Genomic DNA, 26050 nt, shown 5'->3' on the forward strand with positions numbered 1-26050 from the left:
TGACTCTGGGGCCGGGGGTGGGGGGGCGACGGCCATGCGGCGGCCATTTCCGATTCCATTGTAGCGTCTATACAGGGTGTCACAAAAATGTTGTAACACCTTGAAAGGAGTGGTTCGGGAGGTGATTTGAAACAACTTTTTCCTTAGCGAAAATGTTGTCCGAGGCTTCGTTGAGGAGATATTAACGTTAATTATGCGTTTATGAAAAATAAAGAATACTTGATTAAATGTATTAGTGGCGCCATCTAGCCGCAATAGTGGAAACTATTTTTACTACAAACTTGGGCGTTTTCCCACCGAAGGTGTCACTAGTACTAAAACCAGTATTAATAAAATATTGTTAAAATTGGAAAATTTGACATAATTACACAAGCGCTAGGCACTTTATTATTTCATAGATTTATTATTTTATTGTATACTATGTTTATTATAAGGAAAATGATACATTACAGGGGTTAATAAGTGTCTAAAAAATATATCATTGAAAAAAAGTTCGGTCTGTTGGCCGCTAGATGGCGATACCAATTTCGTGTCCATGAATCGAGCGAAGATACAAATATAAATATATGCAAACGTAAATTGTTTTGAAATTGATAGAAATTATTCCCTTTAACAGTTTAATAAACGATAAACGATAAACGAATTAACCAGCCTGTTAGTATCAGGACAATGTCAAGCTAGTCTTAAAAAAATGTGGTACTTTTACTTGCAAGCATTCTATTGTAATTGAAAAATAGTAACTTGAGATCGTAAAGTAATATGTTATTGTCACGCGAGGAAACGATAATCGTCTCGGTTTTCGTAAGTAGAGAAAATAATTGGAAGAGACGTAAGGAAAATTGATCAGGAGATGAACGGACAATGGGATAAATTTGACGATAGAAACACGATGCTACGTGAAAGTGCTTTATTCCTTTCGGAGGTCGTTCGTCGCAGACATCGACGTCGGGAATGCTGCTCTCAATTTTTGTTTCTTTTCTCCGTATATACGTGTACATATATGTATAAATATACATACATGCGTGTATGCAATGCATATGCGTACATGTATACATATATATTATATTGATGTAGGTACGTATGTATGCGAGGAATACATACATATATACTCTAATAAGCGATCCTAATTATCGAGTAAATTACCGTCTGATATTAAAAAATACGCATGTATATGTACATGTACAATTACAACACACGCCAGGACGGCAGGAATCCTGGTCCAGCGAGACCTTAATAATGAGTTCATATATTTCCTTTTCTTTTTCTTTTTTTTGTTCGTATTTCTTTTTTTTTTTTTTTAACGAAGGTTGAATGTACAGTATACACATTTACACTTATCGTTTCAGCAACAACAATTTTATTGTACGTAGATTGCAAAAATTAAATAAATAATGACAGTGGTACATCGCGTATTGGACGGAAAGGCCCAAAACACTGCGCAGAGGTGTGAGAGGAAATTATAGGTTTAAATTCGGTCGAGGTGCGATTGCGTCTCTCTCTTGTGTTCTCCCTGGCTTTCTTCCTTTTGCTCTCTCTTTCTCTCTCTCTCTTGCTTTCATCTTTACCCTCTCAGCCCTCGGTCATTCTCTCTCTCTCTCTCTCTCTCTCTCTCTCTCTCTCTCTCTCTCTCTCACTCGTTCTCTCCCGATCGCGTTCACCCTATCCCTCCATCTTCACCCTTACACGCATTTTCTCTCTCACTCCCTCGCTCATTCTCTCGTTCTTTCAATTAAAAGCGATTTTCACGTTGCGAAAAACACAAACGGAGAGAGCCGAGTCTCGAATTATGAGAATCAATCACTGAAAAAGGTCGGAAACAGATTTTTTTCACGGTTTATAAAAAATCTATTTTTTTGTTTTGAAGCACATGCCCAGTAATACCAGACGAACAACGCGTCGTTATCCGTGTTCTTTGTTCACCGTTAAATATATCCTCCCGTCTTTAATTTTCGTTCGAGATGCTCCTAAGTAGTACAATAATGGTTTTCGTTTTTTCTTTGTTATTTTATCATTTTTTTTTTTCTTTATCATCTTGCTCTTTTTCAGTATATTACAATAATTAACATCGTCACATACAGACTTATACACTAACGATATGACTACAGCTCCAAACCAGCAGAGCGTTCATCGATGAAGAAGTGAGGATAATTATTTACGCGTCTTTCGTTTTCTCTCCCTCCCTCGCGTTCTCACACTCTCCCTCGCTCTGTCTCACCAATCGCACTTTCTCGCCATCTTTCGCTCCTCGTTCCGTCTCACTTTCTCACGTTTCATCTAACGATGCCTTTCTCTCTCCACTTTCCTCCCGATTGGTAAATACCGATATGCCAATTTATTTATAAAACGTTACAAAGTTATTTGTGAGCGCTGCCGCGTGGCGTTATTCGATCGCGGGATCTCGTCGTTCCTCATTTTTCGTACGGCCTCCCGCGTTTAGCCTTTTCGACGTCCGAACGGGTAGCAGACGTTTCTCTCAAAAACTTTCGCCCCTCCTCTAGCGACACGACGGTCCCCGAGTATCTCGAACTCCCTCGCTCTCGCAAATTCCTCCCCTCCGCCCTCTCTTTCTTTCGACTTCGAATCGTTCCCACCGAACGTTATCGATTTTTTTCACCTCGCAAACGTTAGTCAGCCCCTCCTGCGAGAAATAAACAGCCCACGTTCGCATCGATCCGTTCAATTTTCTCCGCCTCGGACGTTGCGAATGTCGCGATCTCGCGATTCACACGAGCTCTTCGCTTCGCGCGGCGATCGTCGTTAGCGATACCAACGTGTGTATCGAGTAAGGCGCGGGAAAGATCGCCGGAGTTTCCGTGAACGTTACGGAGCTAGGGTGTCGAATATTTTTTACCTCGAATCGTTCGAATCGAATTTTTTCCAGCGATTCCGAATGGAAAGTTTTACCGAAAAGTCGCCGTGTCGGAGATTTCGTTCGCGATCGCGTCTTCGAGTAGAGTCGAAATTCCGTCTTCGTCCTTCCCGTCGTTCGACAAATATAATCGATTTTCGACGCTCGCCGAATCGAACATTCGAAACCCTGCGACGCCGTAGGCTGACCGAAACTCTCCGCTGTGTCGAGAAGTGAACGGGTCGTGGACATTGTTTACTTTTTTTCTTTCTTTTTCTTTTTGTATTTTCCTGACGATTTCAAAGATAATTTACGCCAATGAGAAAATGCTTTCGGGGAGGGGGGGGGGGGGGGGGTTGTTCTCGTTGACAGGCGCGATACAGCTATTATACATATACGTACGTAACAAAATATCTCTCACCTCCTCGTTTCTCCTTTCAAACCTCTTTCATTCGTTCCCCTAAGCTCCTACCTCTCCCCTCTGTTCCACCCCTCCTCTATTGTAGATCGGATCGACTTTTGCGTATCGTGTGTTTGTATGCGCGAAATTGCCGACTCGACTGTACGAAGGCATCATGTAGGGAACTATTGAGTTACACGAGATGCTCGACTAGATACAGGCCGTCGGTTTTAGGGCAGATGTAGTCGAATACTTTTGTTCCCGATTTTATAAAAACAAAAAAGAAAAAAAAAACGATGAAAATGAATTCCTCTGTCGTTCGATTCGTAGAGAAATTATTGCGCATCGTATTTTGTATCCGTTATCGAGATTGCGAACATGTCGAGGTGATCTGTCTCTAGTTGGACATCCTGTGTAATGTAATTATACGTATATCTATACATTTAGTCTCGATCACGTTTTTTTTTCTCCTTTTTTTTTTCCTCGTTTTTGGTTCGCTCTCGGTCTTAACGAACGATTGACCGATGATCGATCGATTGTTGCGTAACAATTTCTTCGAGTACGTTTTCACTTAAGTACGTCAGCTGTCGTGGGTGGAGCGTTAGTTTCTTTTTTTTTTATTTTCTACCACTTCGTTCTTCCCTCGTATCCTCTCGCGCTCTCTCGCATACACACACTCTCTGTCTTTTATTACTTCATTTATTTTTTTTTTTTTTAGCTTTTCGTTTAAAGACTAGATTGCGGGGATTCCGGCACAAACAAGGAATGTCGTAGTACATTATATCAACATTTAATAAAATATTTGAAACATTAACAAATAGACTATATGAGTACTACATGACTGCCCTTAATAATGTTTACAGCTAATCGATAAGTAGTAATCAGTTTTCTCCTTTCCTTCGTTACCGCTCTCTCTCTTTAAACCGATGGATTATCGATCGACGAGTGGGGGGAAGTAAATTCTGTTTACCGTAATCGATTACTCGCTCGCCCTCCTCCCTTTCCTTTCGTGTCACATTCGTTCGGCAGCGATCAAACTTTTCCGTCTGCTTTCCATCTTGCGTAGCAGCCTGCTGAGTATACGTGGTTCTCGTTTCGCTATCCGCTTAATCTCCCTTCAGTTTTGAGCAATGTCTAATAAACAATTTACAGTTCTAGGTCTTCTGGCTATATTCCTCCTGTAGAAGCGTCGAGGTGCTGTTTCGTCCTCGTCGAGACGTCTCGCGCTTTCGTCGGTATCCGGTAAATACCGGATAAGTGCAGGACAGGACTATCTCCACCATTGGGAGGGTTCATCCTTGACGCTCGGCGAGCGAGCAATGTAATCAGGGCCGGCGTTAGGGGCGGGCGCGGTCGGGCAACCGCCCGGGGCGCCAGATTTTTGGGGGCGTCGCAGTCCGGTGTAGATTAGTAAAGCTGCTATACAGGGTGTCCCTAAAATGTTGTAACACATTGTAAGAGGTGGTTCGGGAGGTGATTTGAAACAACTTTTTCCTTAGCGAAAATGTTGTCCGAGGCTTCGTTGAGGAGATATTAACGGAAAACACTGACCAATCAGAGCGCGAGTATGCCGATGGAGCGCTCGCGGTAGCGTATGAGCGCGGCCGTCTAGCGCGTAGCCTTCGCTACCGCGAGCGCTCCATCGGCATGCACGCGCTCTGATTGGTCGGGGTTTTCCGTTAATATCTCCTTAACGAAGCTCCATCTGACATTTTTGCAAAGGAAAAAGTTGTTTCAAATCACCTCCCGAACCACCTCTTTCAAGGTGTTACAACATTTTTGAGACACCCTGTATATTGTAGTTTAACACGTTGATGGCCACGTCACTCATATGTGGGTGACAGTGTTTTTCACTGAAGAACTAAAAAAATTAATTCTGAAAGTTTTTCAAAGGAAATGAATTTAAACGAAATTCGTGTATTTTGATGAAGTTACAAAAATAAATACCACGACGGATGTTTGATTATGTAGTCTCCAATAGTCTCCAATAGAATAATATTTAATTCTAGCAGAAATTTTCAAGAATATTTCTCTGGCAGTCAACGTGTTAACAATATTATTACCTCGTCTCGTTTTCTTAAAAATTTTAAGCCCCTGAAGGGACGCCACGATAATCTTGCCCGGGGCGCCAATATTCCCAAAACCGGCCTTGAATGTAATACGATCCTAACAGAGATATCGGCGTGACATTGTTATTGTCGCCCCGATACTGCCGACTCTTTCTCTTTCACTCTGTCCTTTTTCTACGTTCGAACACGAGTCAAATGTAAACACAGAACAGAGACCTCGACCGAACAGTTTCAACGTTTCGTATCCCGATTTCCTTGCACTCGTCCAGTCTTTACCGAGTACCGGACGCGTCTTCGTCTTGAATCGTTTTTCACGTCGCCCGTTTCAATTCACCCTCGTTGCCGGTCTTCCCCGAGAAAAACCCGATTACCGTGATTCAGTTTTTACTTTCAGTGACCAACGGGCTCCCATTCGCTACGTCGGAAATTTTTATACGCAACGACGACGGGGCTGGCGCGTGGGCGCGATTACTAACGTTTATCGCCTTGTTTCACGGCGATAATGCCGCGACGCGTTGAACGATGAATCGAAGTCGCGAGAAATCAAGAATTGTCCGTCGCGACGGAACCTCGAATGGGGAACTTGAACGCGTCGTCGAGATCGAGAATTGGCTGTACGATTCGATGCGATGCGTGCAATTTTCGTAGTTTTCGACGAGAAAAAGAAGAAAGAAAAGAAAAAACGAAAAAATTGATGCGAAAATCAATGGTATCCCGAGGCATCGTAACCGCGCTTAGGCGACCAGCTGCGAGAAAACAAGTTTTTCATCTTCACCTACGTACTCCGTAATTGCTAAGTAATGTGTGTGTATGTGTGTGTGTGTGTGTATGTACGTGTATTTGTTTATGTGTATATATATATACATACATGTGTATTTATATATATATACATATACTTTATTTTTATTCAAATCGTTATATAGTCTCGTTTAGAGAAGGCGACGCGCGCCGCGTCGTTTATTTACTTTGTTTTTAATGCCTACAAATGCATCGATTCTTTTTTTTTTGTTTGTTAATATATCTCTTCCGGCATCGTGGACATACAACGTAAATAGCCTAGATGTCGTCGTACAAATAAGTTGATCGATATTAATCGTTGCCCTGAGTGCCTTGGTACCCGGCTTGCGAACGGAACTCAATTTCCGCGCCTCGATATACATGTATATACATAGATGACGGAACCTCCGTTATACGAATTCTCTTTTCGCGGAACACGTATTTTTCTCAACGTACAAAATTCATTTCGGTAACAAAGATTTATCGCGAAACTCGATGGCGTCTCAAAGAAGACATCCAACGCTACTTAACGATAATAATAATAATAATAATAATAATAATAATAATTACGACACGAGACAATTCCGAAGCCGGAAAACTATAAAATAATCGCAGACTTACCGAAAACATGCAGTCAACGGTAGAAAAAGATATTATATTTTCGTTATCGCGCGACCCTGTCAATTCGAATAACAGAGGTTCCACGGTACTCGATTCTCGATCCGCCATCACCTTCTTGCTCGTTCGTTAAAAGCTCTCGGTTTGATTCGCGTAATCCCGCTTCGTCCGAATCCGTTTAATTCCTTACCGCGTTCCGTTCTCTTATTACACGTTTTTTTCTCTTCTTTAGAAGCAGCTAAACGAAAATTTGAAGCGTCGCGACGCGACGGTCGGCCGCCGATCTCGAGGTAACTCTCGCTCGCTCGATCGATAAGCGTACGTTTGCGAACGTTCGTCGAGGAATCGACGAACCCCTTTAATCTTAATATAAATCGCGTCGCGGTTATTGAAGTATTCGCTTTCGTTTCCCGATCGTCACGTTGAATAAGAAGGGTGGAGGGAAGCGTTTGCAAATGTTGCGAAGTGAAATCGTAGAGTCGGTGTATCGTTATCAACGTTTTCTCGCGAATAAATATACGCGACGCTGCGACGCGAATGTGGAAACGCGAGACACGTTCGTTTTTCGGAGGAAACTCTCGCCTCGACGGAATGGTAAAAAGTGGCAGTTGAACGATAGAAGGGGAACGTGTAACGGCTGGAGATACAAAGAGAAGCGGGATAATCGCGTTTCTCGCGGCGCGACGACGTTCGACGAAGCTTCGTGATTGTGTATCCGATGCGAGCGCACGTTCGTTCTCGTGTATTTGTTTAACACGTTCAGGCCGGCGCGTACCACCGGTGGTTCACGCTTATACATACAGTCAGTGTAAGAAGTATTCGTACAGCAAACCATTTGAAATAAATGATTCCTGTACGAATACTTATCGTACTGATTTTATGTCCCATCTGGCGGCGTGCACCACCGGTGGCTCGCGCTCGAGCGTCCATCAGATAGCGTGTACCACCGCGCCGTCCCATGGCGAGAAAAAATCCACTACGCGCGAGGTGCGCGAAGCTGACGACGAGAAGGCGAGAGTGTTCGCGCGAGTATCGGCGAACGACCGCGCGCTACGCGTTTATCGTGTTAACTTGATCCTCTCGTGGTCGCGAACACGACACTTTTACAAAAAACGCTTGGATATAGAAATAGGTGTGTTTACAAAAGTTCTCATCGTTTTTGTCATCGAAGCACGAAAACAGAAAAAAGACACGGTTTTACTCTCGCAGCTTTCGGTCAGTGCTTTATTTTCGTCGTTAGAAAAATTACCCATTCTTTCTTTACGCTTGTTCGTTTATCGATACGTTTTATTTTATTTTATTTTTTTTATTTACGTTAGAATAGAATCACTTTGTTCGGGCGAAAAATAGATTATTATGTGTTTATCTTTGTTTTTTGTTTTTTTTTTCTCTTTATTTATTTATTTTGTTTATCACTCTATGTCTTTCTATCCGCCGTTTCGTGCGCGTGTATAATACGAATTAGCCTTTGTATGTACGTGTGTAACCTGTAAAATATGGCGTATTGCGTGTTTAGTATAATGTTGGTGCGTGTAGTTCCCCCGCTTTACGTGGTATATCATTTTTTTTTTCTTTTATGCGTTTAAATCGTCTTCTCTTATACTTCTTACATTTGTTGCTTATTATCGTGTCCCACTCTGTAAGGCGATCGGCTTAGCTTCGACTTAGCGCTTATAAACGTAATATTTTTTTTTTGTTTTGTTTCCTTGATGCGGGGCCAGGTGGCTCTTAGCGTAACCCGGGGCAACTCGGCAGGATGTTTATCTGAACTAGTACCGTTAAGATTATAGTAATTTTTATTTATACATCTTCTTTTTTTTTTGTTCATTATTTCTTTAAATATATCTTGTAGTAATTCTTCTTTTGTTAAAATGCGTACAAACGGAGATGCGGAATCATAATATGTATAACGTACCGAGGGAGACGTGGCGTTCATTACTTATCGATTATTATTATTATTATTATTACTCATTAGTTAATTACACGTTAGTTATTACTATTATTATTATTATTATTACATATTATTACTATTATTATTATTATTATTTTCCATTATTCATCGTTATTATTATTATTATTATTTATTATTAATCGTGATTTCATGTTTGCTGTAATCCCCTTCTCTGCGCGCATAGGTATATTTTTATTCGGCTTTCGTCTAGTGTTTTACGGTTGTTACTTACGGAGTTATTATTATTATTATTATTATTATTTTTATTTTCATCATTATTAATATTTTCATTATTATTTAGTTGTATTTTCCTTTGCGTCAGAAAAATTGTCGAGAGTGATTATACCAAAGCCAATACGATAAATTACATCATTTTTTTCCTCTTTAAATTACTTTAGTTGAAGCTTCACACAGCCAAAAAATGAAAAGCACTTAAAACAGTGCTCAACACTTAATTCAGTAATTAATTAATTAACAAAACGGATCCCGACCGACTAGAATGGCAGAGGCAGCCGCCATCGCGCGCGCGCTCCTCTTTTTACAAATTTCATTTATTTTATTTTTTTCCCCTTTAACTTTTTCTCGTTAGCCTACGAAATAGCTTAATTCAAAAAATCATTCGTGTACGTGTCTATCTGTATGTGTTTCTTTTTGTCTTTCTGCATGTGTGTGTGTGTGTGTGTATGTGTGTGTGTGTGTGTGTAGTAACATTAGTACTTTCTACATCCGTAACAAACGATTTCTCTTCTTCCCTTTGTTAAAATGCGTGCGCGACACGTTCCTCTCGTTCTTCCGTTACTATCTACCTCGTTCCCCCGTTAAAATTACGTCTACGTTTACAACAACACATTCCTTTGTTCTCTTTACGAGAACGACCGTGCGCGTAATACGTTCACGCGTCGCGTATCGCATTACACCTAACATTCGATCCTGGTTGAAATTGCTGAATATCTCAATGATAACAAACCGTAGATTTAAATCGTTAAGATTAATAATTCAATGGATCGTGTCGTTCAGCGTCGATCGCAATATGTCTAAATATATCACTTGAGAGCTCGAACCACTCGGTCTACGAGTGGTCGCATTTGGTTCTATCATCCTTCCCCTTTCTCCTCGAATTATACACGGTACGCTTCCATTTGAAAGAGTAATCGCTCCCCTGCTGCCTTCGCAAACGCTCGCAAGGCCCGATGCGAAGCTATCATCTCGTATCGGTGAAGTGTTTCTTTCGAGTCTCTATAAACTTGAGCGTAAATTCAACGGACTCTCGTCAATTCTCTCGGCTGACAACGAGACGGTGGCGCCAACTCTGTCGCGCGAGCGCAACGTGAAATCGTGCTTGCTCGATCGTGTCCGTGACTTTTGGTATCTAGAAAGGAAAACCACCGACGAGACTTAGCTACTCGATCGCAACCTATCAACCGTCCTTCTGCCTTAAAACTTATACTTGGCGTCGCGTTTCTCGGTACCTTTTATACGGAAAGATAAACGTGGGACTGCGAGAAATTGTTTTGCGTTCCAGTTTGGAAAACAAAAATGGCAGGCCAATTGCAGCGATTCAGAGAGGGAAGAGAGAAAGGAGGAAGAGCGAGCGAGAAAAGAAGAAAAAAGAAAAACAGAGAAAGAGAGATCGAGATACAATGCAGCAGGGGGTATTCGACTAAAGGTGAATTAAACGTTATTCTCGTACGCTTCGTATCGTTAATCGCGAGATTTGAGCGATAAGCCACGTTCCCACGTGTTCAGCTCACGGATCCACACTCGATCCACGTTTTTTTTTTTCGTATGCGCACGTGGGAATAAGGCTGTTTCGTATTGCGACGGAATACCTACGCAATTGAAGACCAAAGGAGAAAAACTCATTACGTCCAATTTTGACCGAAATCGAAACACGCAAGCCATCTAGCGGAAAAGAGGCAAGGAATCGATTTATGCGATCGAAAAATCGATCAATCGTTTTAACAGACAAGGGAAAAAACTAATTATGTCCACTTTAGATAGAAATCCGCTTTTGTTTGTTTTTTTAAATAAAAGGTTACCGGGATAATTTTTCTCATCGCTGGCTTCTTAAACTGGATACATTAAACTTCGAAATACGTATTTTTCCCGAATTTTTAAACCACTATCGATGCCCCTAGGAATAACGTAAACTACAATCACGATTTTCTCCATTTTCTAATTTTTGGACGTAACGAGTTTTTCTTCCATGGTCTTCGATTGTTTTCTTCGCTAATTTTCATCGAGTTTGGAATGCGTATCCGACTTTTTTCTTTCGATCGTTCCATTCGCTCGTTCCCTCCTCTCTCACCTTCTTCCTCGCAAACTCTCTGTTTTCTGTCACTCTATCCCCTCTCTCTTTCACGCTCCCTACTTCATTTACCGGGAGGATACACGGACGCACGGCGATCAGCGATCGACGACGCTCGATTCGACGCGCACGCGATAATTCGTCGCTCGACATCCGACGTCTTTCCGCTAGCGCGCAGCGTCTACCACGGAGGAACGTTTCTTTTCGTTTCTGTTTCGTCTGTTTGCTTCTCTTGGTTGCTACGAGTATGATATTCGCATTAGGCGAGGACAAGTGCGTCGATCTTCTTACAAAAGGAACGCCTCGCCACGTTTTTTTCGTACGCGAGTCGAAAAGGGTTGATGTGTCGCATCGACGGACCACCACCACCACCGCCACTCGGCACGCACCGTGTTCGCTCTCGTATCGCCGCGAAACGAAAAGACGGCGTGTGTGTGTGTGTCTATCCGTTCGCTTCGATTCGACTCGGGACACGTGTTCGGGACCCGATCGATCTCGATTACGCGTAAGTAAACGCGATGGAAAGTTCGACGCGTTTCGCGCCGGCCGTGTACCACCGGTGGCTCACGGTCGCGCGCGTATGTGAAACGTGGCTGCTACCGATCCCTTCGTTCGTACCAGTGAATTTTCAAAGCGGAAGGGAAGCTTCGAGGTGACGAAGAAAATATTCTATATCCAAACAGATGAAAATCTTTTGCGTTTTTTTTTTCTTTTTGGCTTCAACACGTTCACGGCGCCGTGTACCACCGGTGGCTCACACTTATATGTCCTATCGCGCTCGCGCGCCAATCGACGGTGAACGTGTTAAAAGAGTCCGGATGCGTTCGACGGTAGCCGAGATCGATCGGTTGTTCGTGGTCCTTCTCGAACAATGAAAAGAAAAAAAAAACGAAAAAAAAAGTGAAAAACAAGACAACGAAAAGGTAACCTACGTTTTTCGAGAGCGTATATCGTGTTATTTAACGCGCTTCCCGATTGCCGAGGGCGAGAAACGTAGAAAGAGTTTTGTCTCGAACGCGCTGGAAAAGAGGGGGCAGCCTCGTGAAAACGTTCGAAAACGATGGAAAGACGTATACGTCTTCGTGAAAGCGAAACAATCCTCTTCCTCTCGTTTATGCTGACACACGACGCGAGTCCGCCCGTTGAGAATCGAACGGAACGACAAACGCTTTTTTCTCTCTTTTCTTTTTTTTCCTCTCGAACGCTTACCTAATACTCGATAAATTCCAACATGGCGAATACCGTACTCGCTACCAACTACCCTACCTACTCTCTATTTTTTTCGATACCTCTAACAGCTACGACCGTCTAACAGAGTAGTTTCCCGCCTCTCGTTATCTAAATACTTCCACCGTAGCGTGTTTCGTCATTGTATATCTTCTTTTTTTTTGTTTTGTTTTGTTTTGTTTCTCTTCGCTTTAGCTCGGTAGTAAACAGTAGCTTGTAGGTTGTATTTAGTACTCGGTATTAGTAATAATAGTAGTAGTAATAGCGGTAGTAACAGTAGTAGTAGTAATATCAGCAGCAGCAGCAGCAGCAATAGTAGTAGTAGACGTAGATAATAATAATAACGAAAGTAACGATTACGCACTACTGTCGGTAGTGATAGTAATATACAATAGTAGTAGAGTAGAATAATAGTAGTAGGAGTAGCGATGGTGGTGGGTGGTAGGAGTTTAGTCGTCGTTTTCTTTTTTGTTTCGTGTGGTAAAATTACTGAAGTGACAATAGAGGGTGTAATTGCAGTGATGATAGTATCTGCGGATAGCGGTAGTAGCGGTAGTAGTAGTAGTAGTAGTAGTAGTAGTAGTAGTAGTAGTAGTAGTAGTAGTATAGTAATAGTAATAGTAGTGGTAGTAGTAGTAGTAGTAGTAGTTGTTGTTGTTGTTGTTGTAGTAATAGTAGTTGTAGTAGCAGTAGCAGTAGCAGTATTAGTGGTAATAGTAATAGTAGTGGTAGTAGTAGTTGTAGTAATAGTAGTAGGTTTTAGTTAATAGATCATTTTTTTTTTTTTAATAGTAGCACTAATTTTTTTTTCGTTAATAGTAATAAATTTATCCTCTGCGAAATTGTTTTGCGTTTTTTTTCATTTTTAATTCTCCTCGCGGAATTAGCTAGGCTGGTAGTTTGATGCGCTTTGTTAAAATTTTTTTTTCCTTCCACTAACTAAAGTAGCGAGGCGAAAAGTTCAAGTACTCGTAATAAAGGCGCGTAACATAAATCTCAGTATAATTATTGTTTTGTTACCTGTCTCGCTCTCCTGGTACCACACACTCGCCCCCACGATCTCTCATCATCACCACATTTTCCCGCACACGCACTGCTACACGCACCCGTACGTCGCGCATTCACAAAGCCTCATTCTCTCCGATTTTCTCTTACAAAACACACGCGCAATTATGCTTTCTTCCACTCGTTCTTCGATTCGCCACGGTATCAAAGTTTCGCTTCTTCTTGCCTTTGCTCGCTTCGTCTAATAAAAGGTAGATGAGATATATCCCTTCGATAAAACTCGCGTCTAAGACCTAATAAATTGAATAATGGAATCGCTTTTATATTTTTTGTTTTTTTCTTCTTCTTCTTCCTCGTTTGCTTGCATCTTATTCGATTTGTTCGTTTAAGTATCCGCCAACCGCGCGTCACGTTTTTATATTTCGTTCGTCTCGTTTTCTCGAATAACCGCTAATGTTTTTTTGCAATATTTTTTCCTCTTTTTTTTAATATCGTTTTCGCTATTAACGTCAGACTTCCTTTGTTCATCGTAGTCGGTTATCCGTGGGAATGCGTGCGGATCGCGTTTCGATCGCTCCGTTGTTCGAACGAACGGCGTCTTCCCGCGGACCTTGGGTGCCGGTACAACGGCGGCCGAAAAGTTCCGCCGGAGGGAAAACCACGGAGTCGCGCGACCGACTCGACCAAACCGTGACGATCGAGTCTCGCGCGCTTCGAAGTTGACGAAAAACGTTAAAAAAAAAAGAAAGAAAGAAAGAAAAAAAAAGAAAATACGGTTCAGCCTGTCGAGCGTTCCAGCGGAAAAAAAATTCGACGCGACGAGTGGACGGGCGCGACCGCTTTCGTCGAGCGGTAACCGAGGGCGATCGTCACGGTTCACGACGACTTCAACGGGAACTTCTCGATCCCGAGCGATTGGCCCATTGCACGACGGATCCGATCGGAAAGTGTTCGAGCACGGACGACGTTACTTCGAAATGATCGTGGACGTATCGTTTACGCGACGTCGTTACTTCTTTAAGTTCTCGTTTAATTTCCGTTTTATTTTACTGAGAATGGTGAAATGGCAGTCTTGGCGATTTGGAATTGCGCTTTCTCCCGCCAGGAAAGAGGCGAAACATTGAGATGACAGCGAAGAGATAGGGAAAGCGCGGTACTTCCACGTCCGGGGGATCGATTGGCCTGCCAATTCGTTTTGCCATCAACTCGAGACGCAACAGAAAATTGCTTATCCGAGCATCGTCGTACCGATTTCCTCCTCTCCTATTCTCTCTGCGTTCTTCCTCGGACCCTGTACACGTCTGCCGCGCTCTTCCGCCTTCGCGCAAAACGCAGAAAAGAAAGAAAGAAAGAAAGATAAAAAAAAAAAAAGATAATAATCTCGACCTCGCGCAGTCTGCCAAGCAAGGCAAAGAAACGCGAAGATTCGAAGTGAAAGGGTCCCCCTTAACCGTACGTTTCTTTTTTTGTCGGCCGTTCACCCTTTCGGCGATCACTTTTTTTTTTTTCTCGTTATCGTTACTTTAAAAGTAGTCTGGTGTTTAAAAATACGTAGGTAACGCTTTAAAATACTGCTTCGCGTTGGCATTCGTCGTGCAAACTCGTTCGTCACGGTTTCAAAGACGTATACGATTCGCTAAAATTGTAACGCGCGTACGACTAATTCTATAACTAATAATTCGCTTATTCTACTGGACGCTCGGCCGAAAGGGTGCGAAAATTAGCTCTTTTTCCCCGATCAGTCGACGTGCGTCGTGATCGTTCTCAACCGTTAGTGGAGAAAAGGGTGTCTCGCGAGTGGAAGAGAACAAAATATGCGACGTCCCCCCTCTCTTCCCGCTGTTTCAAAAATAATCGTGACCCAGTCGACGGACCGCGAGTCAGAAGGGCGAGAAAATAGTTTCCGGTGTCTCGATTCCCGTCGTCCGAACGATCTAATCTCGCGTCGTTCCTCTCCAAGTAATTCGTATCGTTCGCGATTTCAAACATCGATCGAATCGAGTGGTAATTTCAATTTATTCCAAGTCCGCGAATCAATAATTTCGTCTAATTTAATTAAATACGCTAAATATATTCGATAGGGTGATTGTCAGACTATTCGATATTCGTCGAGTTCCCTAGGAGACCAAAATTTTGTCTAACAGTAATCCTAACAGTAATTCGTTAATTTTTTGGCTTCGTGTCAAACACGTTACACCGAAGAATGAAGTTCTTCGTCTCGTAACGAATTCCGAAACAAACTCGATGGATAAATTGCTCGGGTGTTCCTTGTTTCAGGTAACACGAAACGGCGCGCGACATTTTTGGACGCCTAAACTAAAAATTCTCCTGGCCTTCTGACTCGCGACACCTTAGGCTCCCGGCGGTCAACGCGCGAATCATGGCGACGACAAAAATGATCGTTCACTCGAACGTTTCCCGAGCGTCTCGACCCGCGCCTCTTTTCCTCTATCTTGGCCGCAAATCGGTTCGTTCGCTACCTTTGCTTTTCCGTTTAACGCGCCGTAAGGGTCCCTCGCGCGACTAAATTCTCGCCGAGTCTCCGCGTGGCACTGCGTTCGCTGCTACTCGACTCCCTCTTCTACGCCAAATATCGGATTGGACAATAGGAGGGGAAGTCACGTGACTTCCGAGCGTGATCCGTGGCTGTCAGTCAGCGCGCTATTGCAAGCTTGTCGCACCGTTCGCGCCGATCTGCTGCGACCTCGAGTTGCTCGTTCGAGTCTCGCGGAATCAGGATGACGCGGCAAGGAAAACTTCTCGACTAGTTGCTCTCCTCGCTTCCGGTTCCGGAGCTCGTACCTTCGGATCTCGGTCGACGTTGGTGTCTCGATCGTGTGGAACAGGGGAGTCCTCTCCGTCGTAAATCTGAATTAGACATCGTCGGCGCGATTCGTGGAATTTTTCGAACCGAGTATCTTCTCTTTTATCGCGTATCCTTTCGACTCCCCGAGATTCTGCACGGTCGAGGGATCGACGTTACTCCGAGTAGAATATTTCCAAGTATCGTAACAAACGTCAGTGGTGGCATACCGCGTTCGCCGATGCTTGCCTACGTAACAAGAGCCATGCGTGTGTATATATATATATCTGTTTGTGTTTGTTTGCGTGTAATTAGAGGTGCGGTGTTACGCTCCGAGAAACGAATTGTATTCCAATCGGTCTAGCGTTTTAAAAAGATACGTCGATGCCGGCTTACTTCTAGCGGTTATCCACGGTGGAAAAAAAAAGAAAAAAAGGAAGAGTTTTCTCCGCTGCAAGACACGCACGTATCCGTAGCCGTTCTCCGTACGTAACGCCTACAGGTGTCTTTGGAAGTCGGTCTTCTCGCCACGAGCGCAATCGCAGTTTCCCTTCGGTTCTCTTCTCTGTCGCTCTCTCTCTCTCTCTCGTCTTCGTCGTCCTCTCTTCCGCTCGATCGTGGCTTCGTCCGTATTCGCGAAGAGTTGTCGATATTATCGTTACGACGAACGTCGTTTGCGTCATACCTTTGCCTACGTGTACTCGATTAATTATATCGACAATAATTAATTAGTATTATCTCTTACGATTTCCCTGGTTTCGTCGCCGGTCGGTTCCCCCTGTCGCCGACCGAGTGCCGTGTTTGCCGACTCGCGCGAATAACGTCGTCAGGGAGGGGGGATTTGACGACGATCGTTCGTTATTATTACTTTTTTTTTTGTTTCATTTTTTTTCCTCCCTCGCGAAGCCGCTGCGATTCAACTCTCTTCCCTTTCGTTTATTTGTTACATTTTTTTTTTTTTTATTTATTTGTTATCATTTGTAGTGAACACTGGAGTCGGTGGTGTGGGGGTTGGACGCGCGAGAATTATTGCTCCGCTCCATCCCCCCTATTAACACGTAGGTCCCTACGTGGGGTGCGTGTGTACCGTAAACACCTCCGAAGCGGCTGTCTTATTTTTTGCTTTTCATCGAAGCTATCGCCACCCCTCTATCTCTCTTTCTTTCTCTCTCTATCTCTCTCTCTCTCTCTCTCTCCTCCTCTACCTCTGCTCTCTCTCTCCTTTGCCCTTATCGCTATACTTATTTTTTTTGTTTTTACATTTATCGTTACGCGATAACTTTCACCGTCGTTCCCCAAAACATTTTTCATTTCCACGTTTTCGTCAACGACGCGGAGCCAACGATCCCGTCTCTTTCAATCTCGTCGACGTGTAATAATGGATTGGAAGCACCCCTCGTATTGACAGACTATGGACAGAGGGCGCGAGCGCGCGCGCGCTCGCACAGGCGTGCGCGATCCAACGGCCAGCGCGCACGCGTACACGCGTTATATCGCTAGCACTCGCAGCTAGCACGACTACGACGACGTGTGAAGGAGGCCTACGTCAGGCATCGCAGGGAGCTGCAGCTGTTCTTCGACAACCGCTCCAGCACTGGCCACCACGTTGCCACAGTCTCCTTCACTGGAATCACAGAAACCGACTTCAGTCGCGCTACAACCACCACTTTTACCGAAATGTTCGTCCGCTCGAAGGAACGATTACATCGACGCGTCTTATCGCCCGTTCTATAATTCACCGATCTTCGCGTGGATCGTCCGCGACGATCGTTTCGAAGAACCGGCCACCTGAAAAGAAGTTTCGAAACGGACCGGGGCGAAAAAAAAAAAAAAAGGGAAATGCAAAAGGAATAGCGTTCAATTTTCGCAGCGAGAATACTCGGTAGCAAGTTTCGAAAATAAATATCTACCTAGTAGTCAGACGTCAGTCTCGATGCTCATACAGGCTGGATTAATATTGTTATTATGGCGAGGGTTGCAGTTGGGCTTCTTCGTAATCTCCGGATGAGTGAGCAGTATGCCCTCTTCCAGCTCCATTATGTCCGACGACGATTCCGACATCGAGCTCTTCTTTAAATGTTGACCTGCGAACCAGACCGTGGACAAACGTTGGACAGCTTTCGAAATTCGACGACCGCGACCTGAGGCTACGTTACAAGTCTCGGTGGATCGAGTCGTCGTCTCACGGAAGAGTACAGGGTGTACCGAGAATGTTGAAAGTCCTTGAAAATAGTGGCTCGGGAGGTGATTTGAAACAACTTTTTCCTTGGCGAAAATGTTTTCTGAGGCTTCGTAAATATTAACTGTTTTCTGTTAAACACGTTGATCGCCATGTCACCCATATATGGGCGACAGTGTTTTTCACTGAAGAACTAGAAAGATTAATTCTGAAAGTTAGACGTCACAGCAGATGAATCTAAATGAAATTCATGAGTTTCGATGCGGTTACAAAACTAAATACCACGATAAATATTTCATTACCTGGACTCTGATAGTCTAAATAATATTTAATCTTGGCAGAAATTTTCAAGAATATTCGTTTGGCAGTCAACGTGTTAATATCTCCTTCAATAACCCTCGGACAACATTTTCGCTAAGGAAAAAGTTGTTTCAAATCACCTCCCGAACCACCTCTTTCAAGGTGTTACAACATTTTTGAGACACCCTGTATATTGTAGTTTAACACGTTGATGGCCACGTCACTCATATGTGGGCGACAGTGTTTTTCACTGAAGAACTAGAAAGATTAATTCCGAAAGTTAGACGTCACAGCAGATGAATCTAAATGAAATTCACGAGTTTCGATGCGGTTACAAAACTAAATACCACGATAAATATTTCATTACCTGGACTCTGATAGTCTAAATAATATTTAATCTTAGCAGAAATTTTCAAGAATATTCGTTTGGCAGTCAACGCGTTAATATCTCCTTCGATAACCCTCGGACAACATTTTCGCTAAGGAAAAACTTGTTTCAAATCACCTCCCGAACCACCTCCAACATTTTTGGGACACCCTGTATCTTCCGTTGGTTAGCGCGCGTTTGTCACGCGTCAATTGGTAATCGTTGTCAGCGTCTCGACAAAGGTCCGCGAGTCGACGTTCGCGGAGGAAGGCGTGAATAATCGAACGGTCGCTTGGTTCGCGCATAAGCGGATTAGAGCCACGGTAAACTACCGTTTCAGCAGAGGCGTAGACATGCGATATCGGTACATACTCGTGTCGGGATTTGCTCGGCAAGTCGGCTCGAAAATGTGACCACGCCTCGAGGACTGATGTCACGCGCGATCCCTCTATTCTATTCTTATTTCTATCGTACTTACCGAAAAAATATTCCCAATTTTACCTTGCGAACGTTCCACTACCGTTTCGATACTTTCGATTCCCTTGAATTTCGGTACACTTTCGAGGTCGTTTAACACGTTCACAGCCAGATGGAGACTGGATGAGCGAAAGAAAATCGGGACCCAAACATCGCAGTGTTTACATTTGAAGTAGAAAAGGACAGAGAGTGAAAGAGAGAAAGAGATGCCGAGGAAAAAACGCAGTCGATGAAAGCGTATCGGTGAGACAATGGTAACGTAACGATACACATCTCGGTTAGGACAGTGCTTTTCATCGAAGAACTAAAGAAATTAACTCCGAGAGTTAAGCACCAAAGAAAATAAACTAAATGAACTTCCAAAAACCAAAATGAACTTAGCAGAAATTTGATGATTTAATGATTCTCTAAATGAAATAAAATTCCTCGATTTTTACGAAGTTATAATAATAAATACCACGATTTTATTACGTAGTCTTCGACAGTTTAAATGATAACCTAGCAGAAATTTTCGAGAACGTTCGTCTGGCAGTCAACGTGTTAAAATCGCCCACTAGGGTGTACGTTTCATTCTCGTTTAATTCTCGTTTAATTCTCGTTTAATTCCCGAGCCGAGAGTTCGCATATTCGAGGCTCACGTGCCGATATCGAAAGGGAAAGGATCAGGCGGCAGGCTCGTACCTAAAGTGCCAGGGAGATACGGGCAGCTGGTCACGTGATTGAAGTTCTGCGACTGCATCTCTTCCTGGTCAGTCTCACGGTGATAGAAGTAGTTGAAGTTGGAGACGATGACGGGAACGGGCAGGGCGATCGTCAGGACACCGGCGATCGCGCACAACGAGCCAACGATCTTCCCCCAGACTCCCACAGGCCTGAAGCAGAGCGAAATGGACGCTATGACTCGCGGTTTGCCGGGCGAACTGATAGTCGATAGCTTCATTCCTCGTCTAGAAACTCGGTGCTAGGTGTGGTGTTTCTATCTTGTGTGAGTTTGCCGTGTCGAGTCGAGTGTGGCGCTACTTATGCGGTACTTGAAGGCTCCTATAGATATACACGGTCCGTCCGCGCGCGTTTGTCATATCGCAAATAGAGATTAGACATCGTCGGGCAGGGAACGTATACGCGTTCGGATTTCGCTGTTCGTACTCCACCGTTTCTCCGATATTCTCGAACGAACAGACGTACCCGCGTGGCGATGCACAACAAACAATTCGATTCCGTACAAAGTAAGCCACGATCGCAGAGAACGCGATAAGAGACGTTGCAAGTGCGACGGGTTGCAATTCGTACAATTCGATGTTACGTTGCAGTGGAACTTGTCTCTATTTATCGTAGACCAGGTGGTACGCAGGACCGTGTACACTTATAGCGATTCGCGTGGTCTTACAGAAGCGGGCTCTCTAGGCTAGACTAGGGGATCAAAGTGACTCTCTAAAAAAGGCTCCATCCTCTTATGTCGATGCATCGTACCAAACAAGCGTGCCATTCCGTTGCCGAGATTCGACCGGACCCTCTAACGGTACGACATGCAGTTCGCTGGACTCTCTCAGACTCGTTGCTGTAAGAAATCGAACGAGACTGCTCTTCGATCGAAACGTGCCGCTTAAATTCCTGATTCGTCAACGTTCGTACGAGAGCGCACGTTGTTCGCAAACGCTGTTCGAATCGAGCGATTCACGGACAAGCCTTACGTCTGAATTTCACCGTGCACGCATCATTTTCGAAAGTCGCTCGCGCTAATGAGCAATTACGGGTGGTGAGGGAAAAAAAAACCGATTCTGGCGAAGCGACGGAGATTGGTGCAACTTTCTCGAGCGCGTCGAGTCGACGCAGAGGGCAGAGATGATTAGAGCGCGTTTCATCGAGTTGAAAAGCGCCGGAACTCGGTTGCGCGGCAGACCGACCACTCCACTTTCCGTGGCCTTCGAATCTTACGGATATTCGCAAAATCACTAACGAGTCGCAATTTTCGAATCCGCCCCGCAACGAGCAACGTTTGTTCCAATTTCTTCGCGATTACTTTCCGATCGTTTCCGGGAGTCGTTCGTCTCGCCCCTTTTCGTCGTTATGGGAGTGGACTCCCGTGCCTTGTACGCGCTCGTACGCACTCGCACGGCTCTACAAAACTGTATACGTACACGGGACTGCAAGGACTTGCGTATTGTCCTATTTTTGTCTCGACAATGCAAATCTCGGACCTCTCAATAGTCGTTTCCGCTAGATAAATGTTCAAACTTGCGCGCAAGCTCCTGTAGGTAGTCTACTTTTGCATTTTTGTATCGTAATTAATGATATTCAGCAGTAGTTCGCGATCAAAAGAAGCAATATGATGGTGCGACTCTTCTCTGCTCTCTGGCCTTTGGTCGTGCGAAACGTGAGCTCTATCTAGGCGAGAGTAACCTCGATTTGCGAGTAAAATGCGAGCTATTTGGTGGTGAGACGATGTTATTTAGAACTAATTGCAAAAAAAGAGATCATTCCTGCAAGTGTCACTGTACTATGGGCCTTTGTGATCCATGACTGATGGTGGTAGCAATAACAACAGCGTTCCGAGAGCAAATTGGAGTGGTTTCCAAGGGAGTGAGATTACTCGCTAACTGTAAGTCTTTTGGAACTATGTCGGGTGAAAAAAAAGAAATCGTATTCGGGACTGGCTGGATTAATTGTTCGATCGCGAATCAAACGCATGCACAAATACATCGGATGCGGGAGAGTACGGAAATGTGGAAATCGGGATATCGGGTAATTGTCAATTTCGACTCGCGGGAGATCGAACAGAAAAAAAAAAATCAACATCAAGGAAGGAGAACCCGCGATCCGCGGACATTTTTGTTTACTTTTTAAAAATATACAAATCGGTTGAAAGCAGCGGATGAGGGAATAGCGAACGCTTCCGCGATTCGCGGGAACGTTCCGAATATCGAAACCGTCGCGATCGAATCGAGTTAATTAGACGATAAACGACGAGTGTCGCTTTCGAGTATTCGCGTTCTCGATGGATCTCGACGGTACGAGGCAAATTGCACGGCTATCAGAGCGTAACGATGCCTTAGAAACAAGCCCGCCGATCGAAGGGTTTCCAAAACTGCGATCAATCGCGGTAATGAGAACCGAGGAACTGACGTAACGAGACGCGACGCGATGCGATGCGATGGCTAAGTAGGCGGGGGAGGGTGGGACACACTTTCGAAGCGCGCTTCGACGGGAAAAGCTGGTTACGCGAGAACCTGGTTTCGATAGAGGAAGCGAGCGACGCCGGTCTCTCGACAAAGGAGTCCGGTTGGCTGCGTGTATCGTATAGGGAAACTGGAACAGGCCTCTCGCGGTAGACAGCGGAGAGAAACATCACCGTCGTCGACGAGAACGTATCGAAACAAAGGGAAAACCCAAAGACTCGTCGTTAATTACGTTTCAACGACGTTAGTCGCGTACGTTCAGGAAAATCACGTACACGCGACGAAAATTTCTCCGAGTCTAGAGCTCGAGATGCGGCTCGTTAAAAAAAAAAGAAAAGCGCGATTTTTACCTCGCAACAGGATCGAGAGCGTCCGTCGATCTCAAACGTTACGTGTATTTGTATTCGTATTTGTTAAAATACGCTTATAGGTTCTCTTGGCTCGGGGCGTTCCCAAGAACCGTATATACGTGCCGGTTACCCGAGGACACTTATTGATTTACAGGAGGCAATTGCTCAAGAAGCCCCTTTGGCTGTAACACCGGAGATCTCCAACCTCTCTCGACGGATGCTCTTGAATCTCGAGGGTCTACCGCGAACCACGAAACTACCTTGTCGATGTTATAATGTCTCTGTGCCCGCACGATGAGACGTGAAACGCGAACGCCCGGTTTAACGAGGCGTATCCGGCCGAGTGAGTTTAGCGATGTTAGCACCCCGAAATGAAAATTTTGATAAAAATCAAATTACATTCGTTTGTCCACGATTTGTCCACGTTTGTCCAACCACAATTTTCATTTGTCCACGATTTGTCCACGTTTGTCCAACCACAATTTTCATTTGTCCACGATTTGTCCACGTTTGTCCAACCGCAATTTTCGTTTGTCCACCTTTCAGAAAAAAGTTACACCGCAAACAAGCCATTTGAAGTCAACGCACCTATATAGACCTTTCTTAGGGTTTCCTTAAAAAATGTGTCATTCCATATTTTGTCCAGTAATGTTTTTCGTTTGTCCAACAAGTATTTTCGTTTGTGGTTGGACAAATGAAAATTGTGGTTGGACAAACGTGGACAAACGAATGTAATTTGATTTTTATCAAAATTTTCATTTGTCCACGATTTGTCCACGTTTGTCCAACCACAATTTTCGTTTGTCCACCTTTCAGAAAAAAGTTACACCGCAAACAAGCCATTTGAAGTCAACGCACCTATATAGACCTTTTTTAGGGTTTCCTTAAAAAATGTGTCTTTCCACATTTTGTCCAGTAATGTTTTTCGTTTGTCCAACAAGTATTTTCGTTTGTCCACCACTCAGAAAGAAAGATACACTTCAATTAAGGAGAAGTTGCCAGCGATAAGCTCGGTTGCGGGTCATTTGTCTTCGTTTTATCAATTTTGTAGCTAATTATTTCTGTCTGCGCAGAACTGTGATCATGATCGAATCAAGTATGTATTTTTGAAGCTGTTACAGTGGAATCACCCCTTATTAAGCGCAACAAACGAAGGAGAGAAGGGTTATCAAGCGGAGTTTAGGACCGCGGCGACGATTCTATGAAAATTGAATGACGAGGGTGTCGACGCGATTAAGGAAGGAAAGAAGAGGAGGTCGTGCTTCGTAGGATCGAAGAGAAGGCGAAGAAGAATGGTCAGCAAGACGTATAATAATCGAGCGAGTAATCAAGTAAGAGTTAGTAAAGTATCGAGGGAAAAGTAATAAAAGTGGTGTGTGTTCGTTTGTTTGGCGGGCATTAACTAGAGTCTTAAGTGAAAGTGAGTACATCATACGTCATGTCACCATAGCCCACGGTCGTCATCGTGACAACGGCCCACCAGAACGCGTCCGGAATGGACTTGAAGAACGAATTCTCGGAGCCGGCCTCCGCGAAGTATACCGCCGATGAGAATAGCACCACACCTGCAATGCAAGGAAGAAAACACCGGTTCAGTGGGTTTAACGCCCCCGGTGGCTCTGTACCTCATGTCCCCGTAGCCCACGGTCGTCATCGTGACCACCGCCCACCAGAACGCTTCCGGTATCGATTTGAAGAAGCTGTCCTGCGTGCCCGCCTCCGCGAAGTAAACCGCCGACGAGAACAGCACCACACCTGGAACGCACACAAGAGGAAGATACGGTTCAAGAGACGGTATTTTAGCGGCCTCTATAGCTCTGGTCGTCGGTTCAAGCCCCTCTCCTCTCCTAGGCTGGATACTGGAACGCGACCGACGACCGATCCACCTTCTCGTCACACCTGCTCCCTCCGCGTCGATGACTCTCCGGTCTCCGGTTAGGACTTAAAGCTCGTAACCGCCGACCGTGCGAAATCCACGGATTCGCCGGGATTCGCTCCGTTCCGATGATTGGACTCGGACCACGCCTCTGGAAACGGCTACACGCCACGGACGATCCTCGACCCCTCGGGTTTTTGGTTACCTAGATCGTACGGCTGCGAGCTTCCGGCGAACGTAGCGAAAGACTTCTTGGTAGGAGATTTCCCGATCTCTAACCAAGAGACTGTTTTATCGATTATTTTCTCCGTGATCTTTTCGTTTTATTTCGTTCGTTCGTTACGTTCCTTGTCGTTACGCAGGGATGTCCCACTAGAAACAGGACACTCAAGCATTTCCTTTATTCTCGACGACACGGAAAAATGTTCAGGGCATAATTTACGTGGTTCCAAAGAACGAATACGGTGAAACGGAATAGTTTCTTTTTTCTTTTCTTTTTTTTTTTTTCTTTACAGTTTTAATAGAGGAGACACCTCGTACATCGACGTTCGCCGAAGTCGTCGCGAGGTCGCCGTTACCGCGTCGTGTCCGTTCGCGCGTTTATCACCGCGACCTCGCGGCCATTTTTCCGAACGTCCGTGCACGTACGAGTATAGGAACGACAATTTGACAGTCTCGGAACAAGCAGTTTACTTACGTTTCGATTCGTGTGTTTTCACTAATCTTCGGAATACATATAATTATAGCACCTATAAATACAAGATCAAAATTACAAGTACCAAAATCAATTTATAAATGTATGCGATAATTCGTAAGCGAGAAACTATGTAGAGAGAAGTTCGAGAAAACAAAAGTGTCTGAAAAGAGATACGGAAATCATTGGTGAAAGTGTAGCTAAATGGATTTTGCTAATTAACGAGTGCAAACTAGTTTCTAGCGGCATAGGAGTATCCAAATAGTGTATCTATTACGGTAAACGTAGTAAACTAGGGATTATGCATCGAGTTAACACTAAAGTTGGTAAATGTGATAAATTACGGAATGCTTATCAAATTTATCGGTGACTTTATATCATCTCGTAATGGGGAACGTGATAAACTCGTTGATGCATATACTGTTTTACCATCGATTGAATTTTTAGTTGGAAATTATGAAATATCATGTATATAAACTTACACGGTGGACGCTCGCGCGATAGCGTCCAACAAAAAACTAGGTCTAAACCTACTCGGACAGTATTTCCGTGTAGACAGCATATGCATTAACAATTTTATTGGACTTCCGATCACTAGTTGGAGGATTATATAAAATCGTCAATT

General features: G+C 44.1%; 1 protein-coding gene and 1 long non-coding RNA gene across 17 annotated transcripts in view; one reads left to right on the forward strand and one right to left on the reverse strand.

Annotated features, from left to right (window-relative positions):
• Positions 1-5989: 5989 nt before the first annotated feature.
• Positions 5990-24474, forward strand: LOC128872120 (uncharacterized). The gene is made up of 3 exons (XR_008456104.1): positions 5990-6119; positions 23968-24186; positions 24306-24474. It is a non-coding gene; the product is annotated as an uncharacterized LOC128872120 (long non-coding RNA).
• Positions 9330-26050, reverse strand: part of LOC128872117 (potassium voltage-gated channel protein Shaker) — a 198828-nt gene continuing 182107 nt past the window's right edge. For 14 of the 16 annotated variants that reach the window (XM_054114480.1, XM_054114477.1, XM_054114478.1 and 11 more), the window contains 4 exons: positions 24291-24420; positions 20011-20201; positions 17917-18090; positions 9330-17630 (listed from right to left, as the gene is read on the reverse strand). In XM_054114480.1, coding sequence (XP_053970455.1) covers positions 17924-18090; positions 20011-20201; positions 24291-24420 — 488 coding nt within the window. In that variant the 3' untranslated portion in view covers positions 9330-17630; positions 17917-17923. Of the gene's footprint in view, positions 17631-17916; positions 18091-20010; positions 20202-24283; positions 24421-24480; positions 24611-26050 lie in introns of those variants that run through there. The other 2 variants (XM_054114476.1, XR_008456103.1) reach the window with 2 other exon arrangements.

Source organism: Hylaeus volcanicus, chromosome 2 (genome assembly GCF_026283585.1).
Source record: "Hylaeus volcanicus isolate JK05 chromosome 2, UHH_iyHylVolc1.0_haploid, whole genome shotgun sequence".
In the NCBI taxonomy this organism is placed as follows: Eukaryota; Metazoa; Arthropoda; class Insecta; order Hymenoptera; family Colletidae; genus Hylaeus; species Hylaeus volcanicus.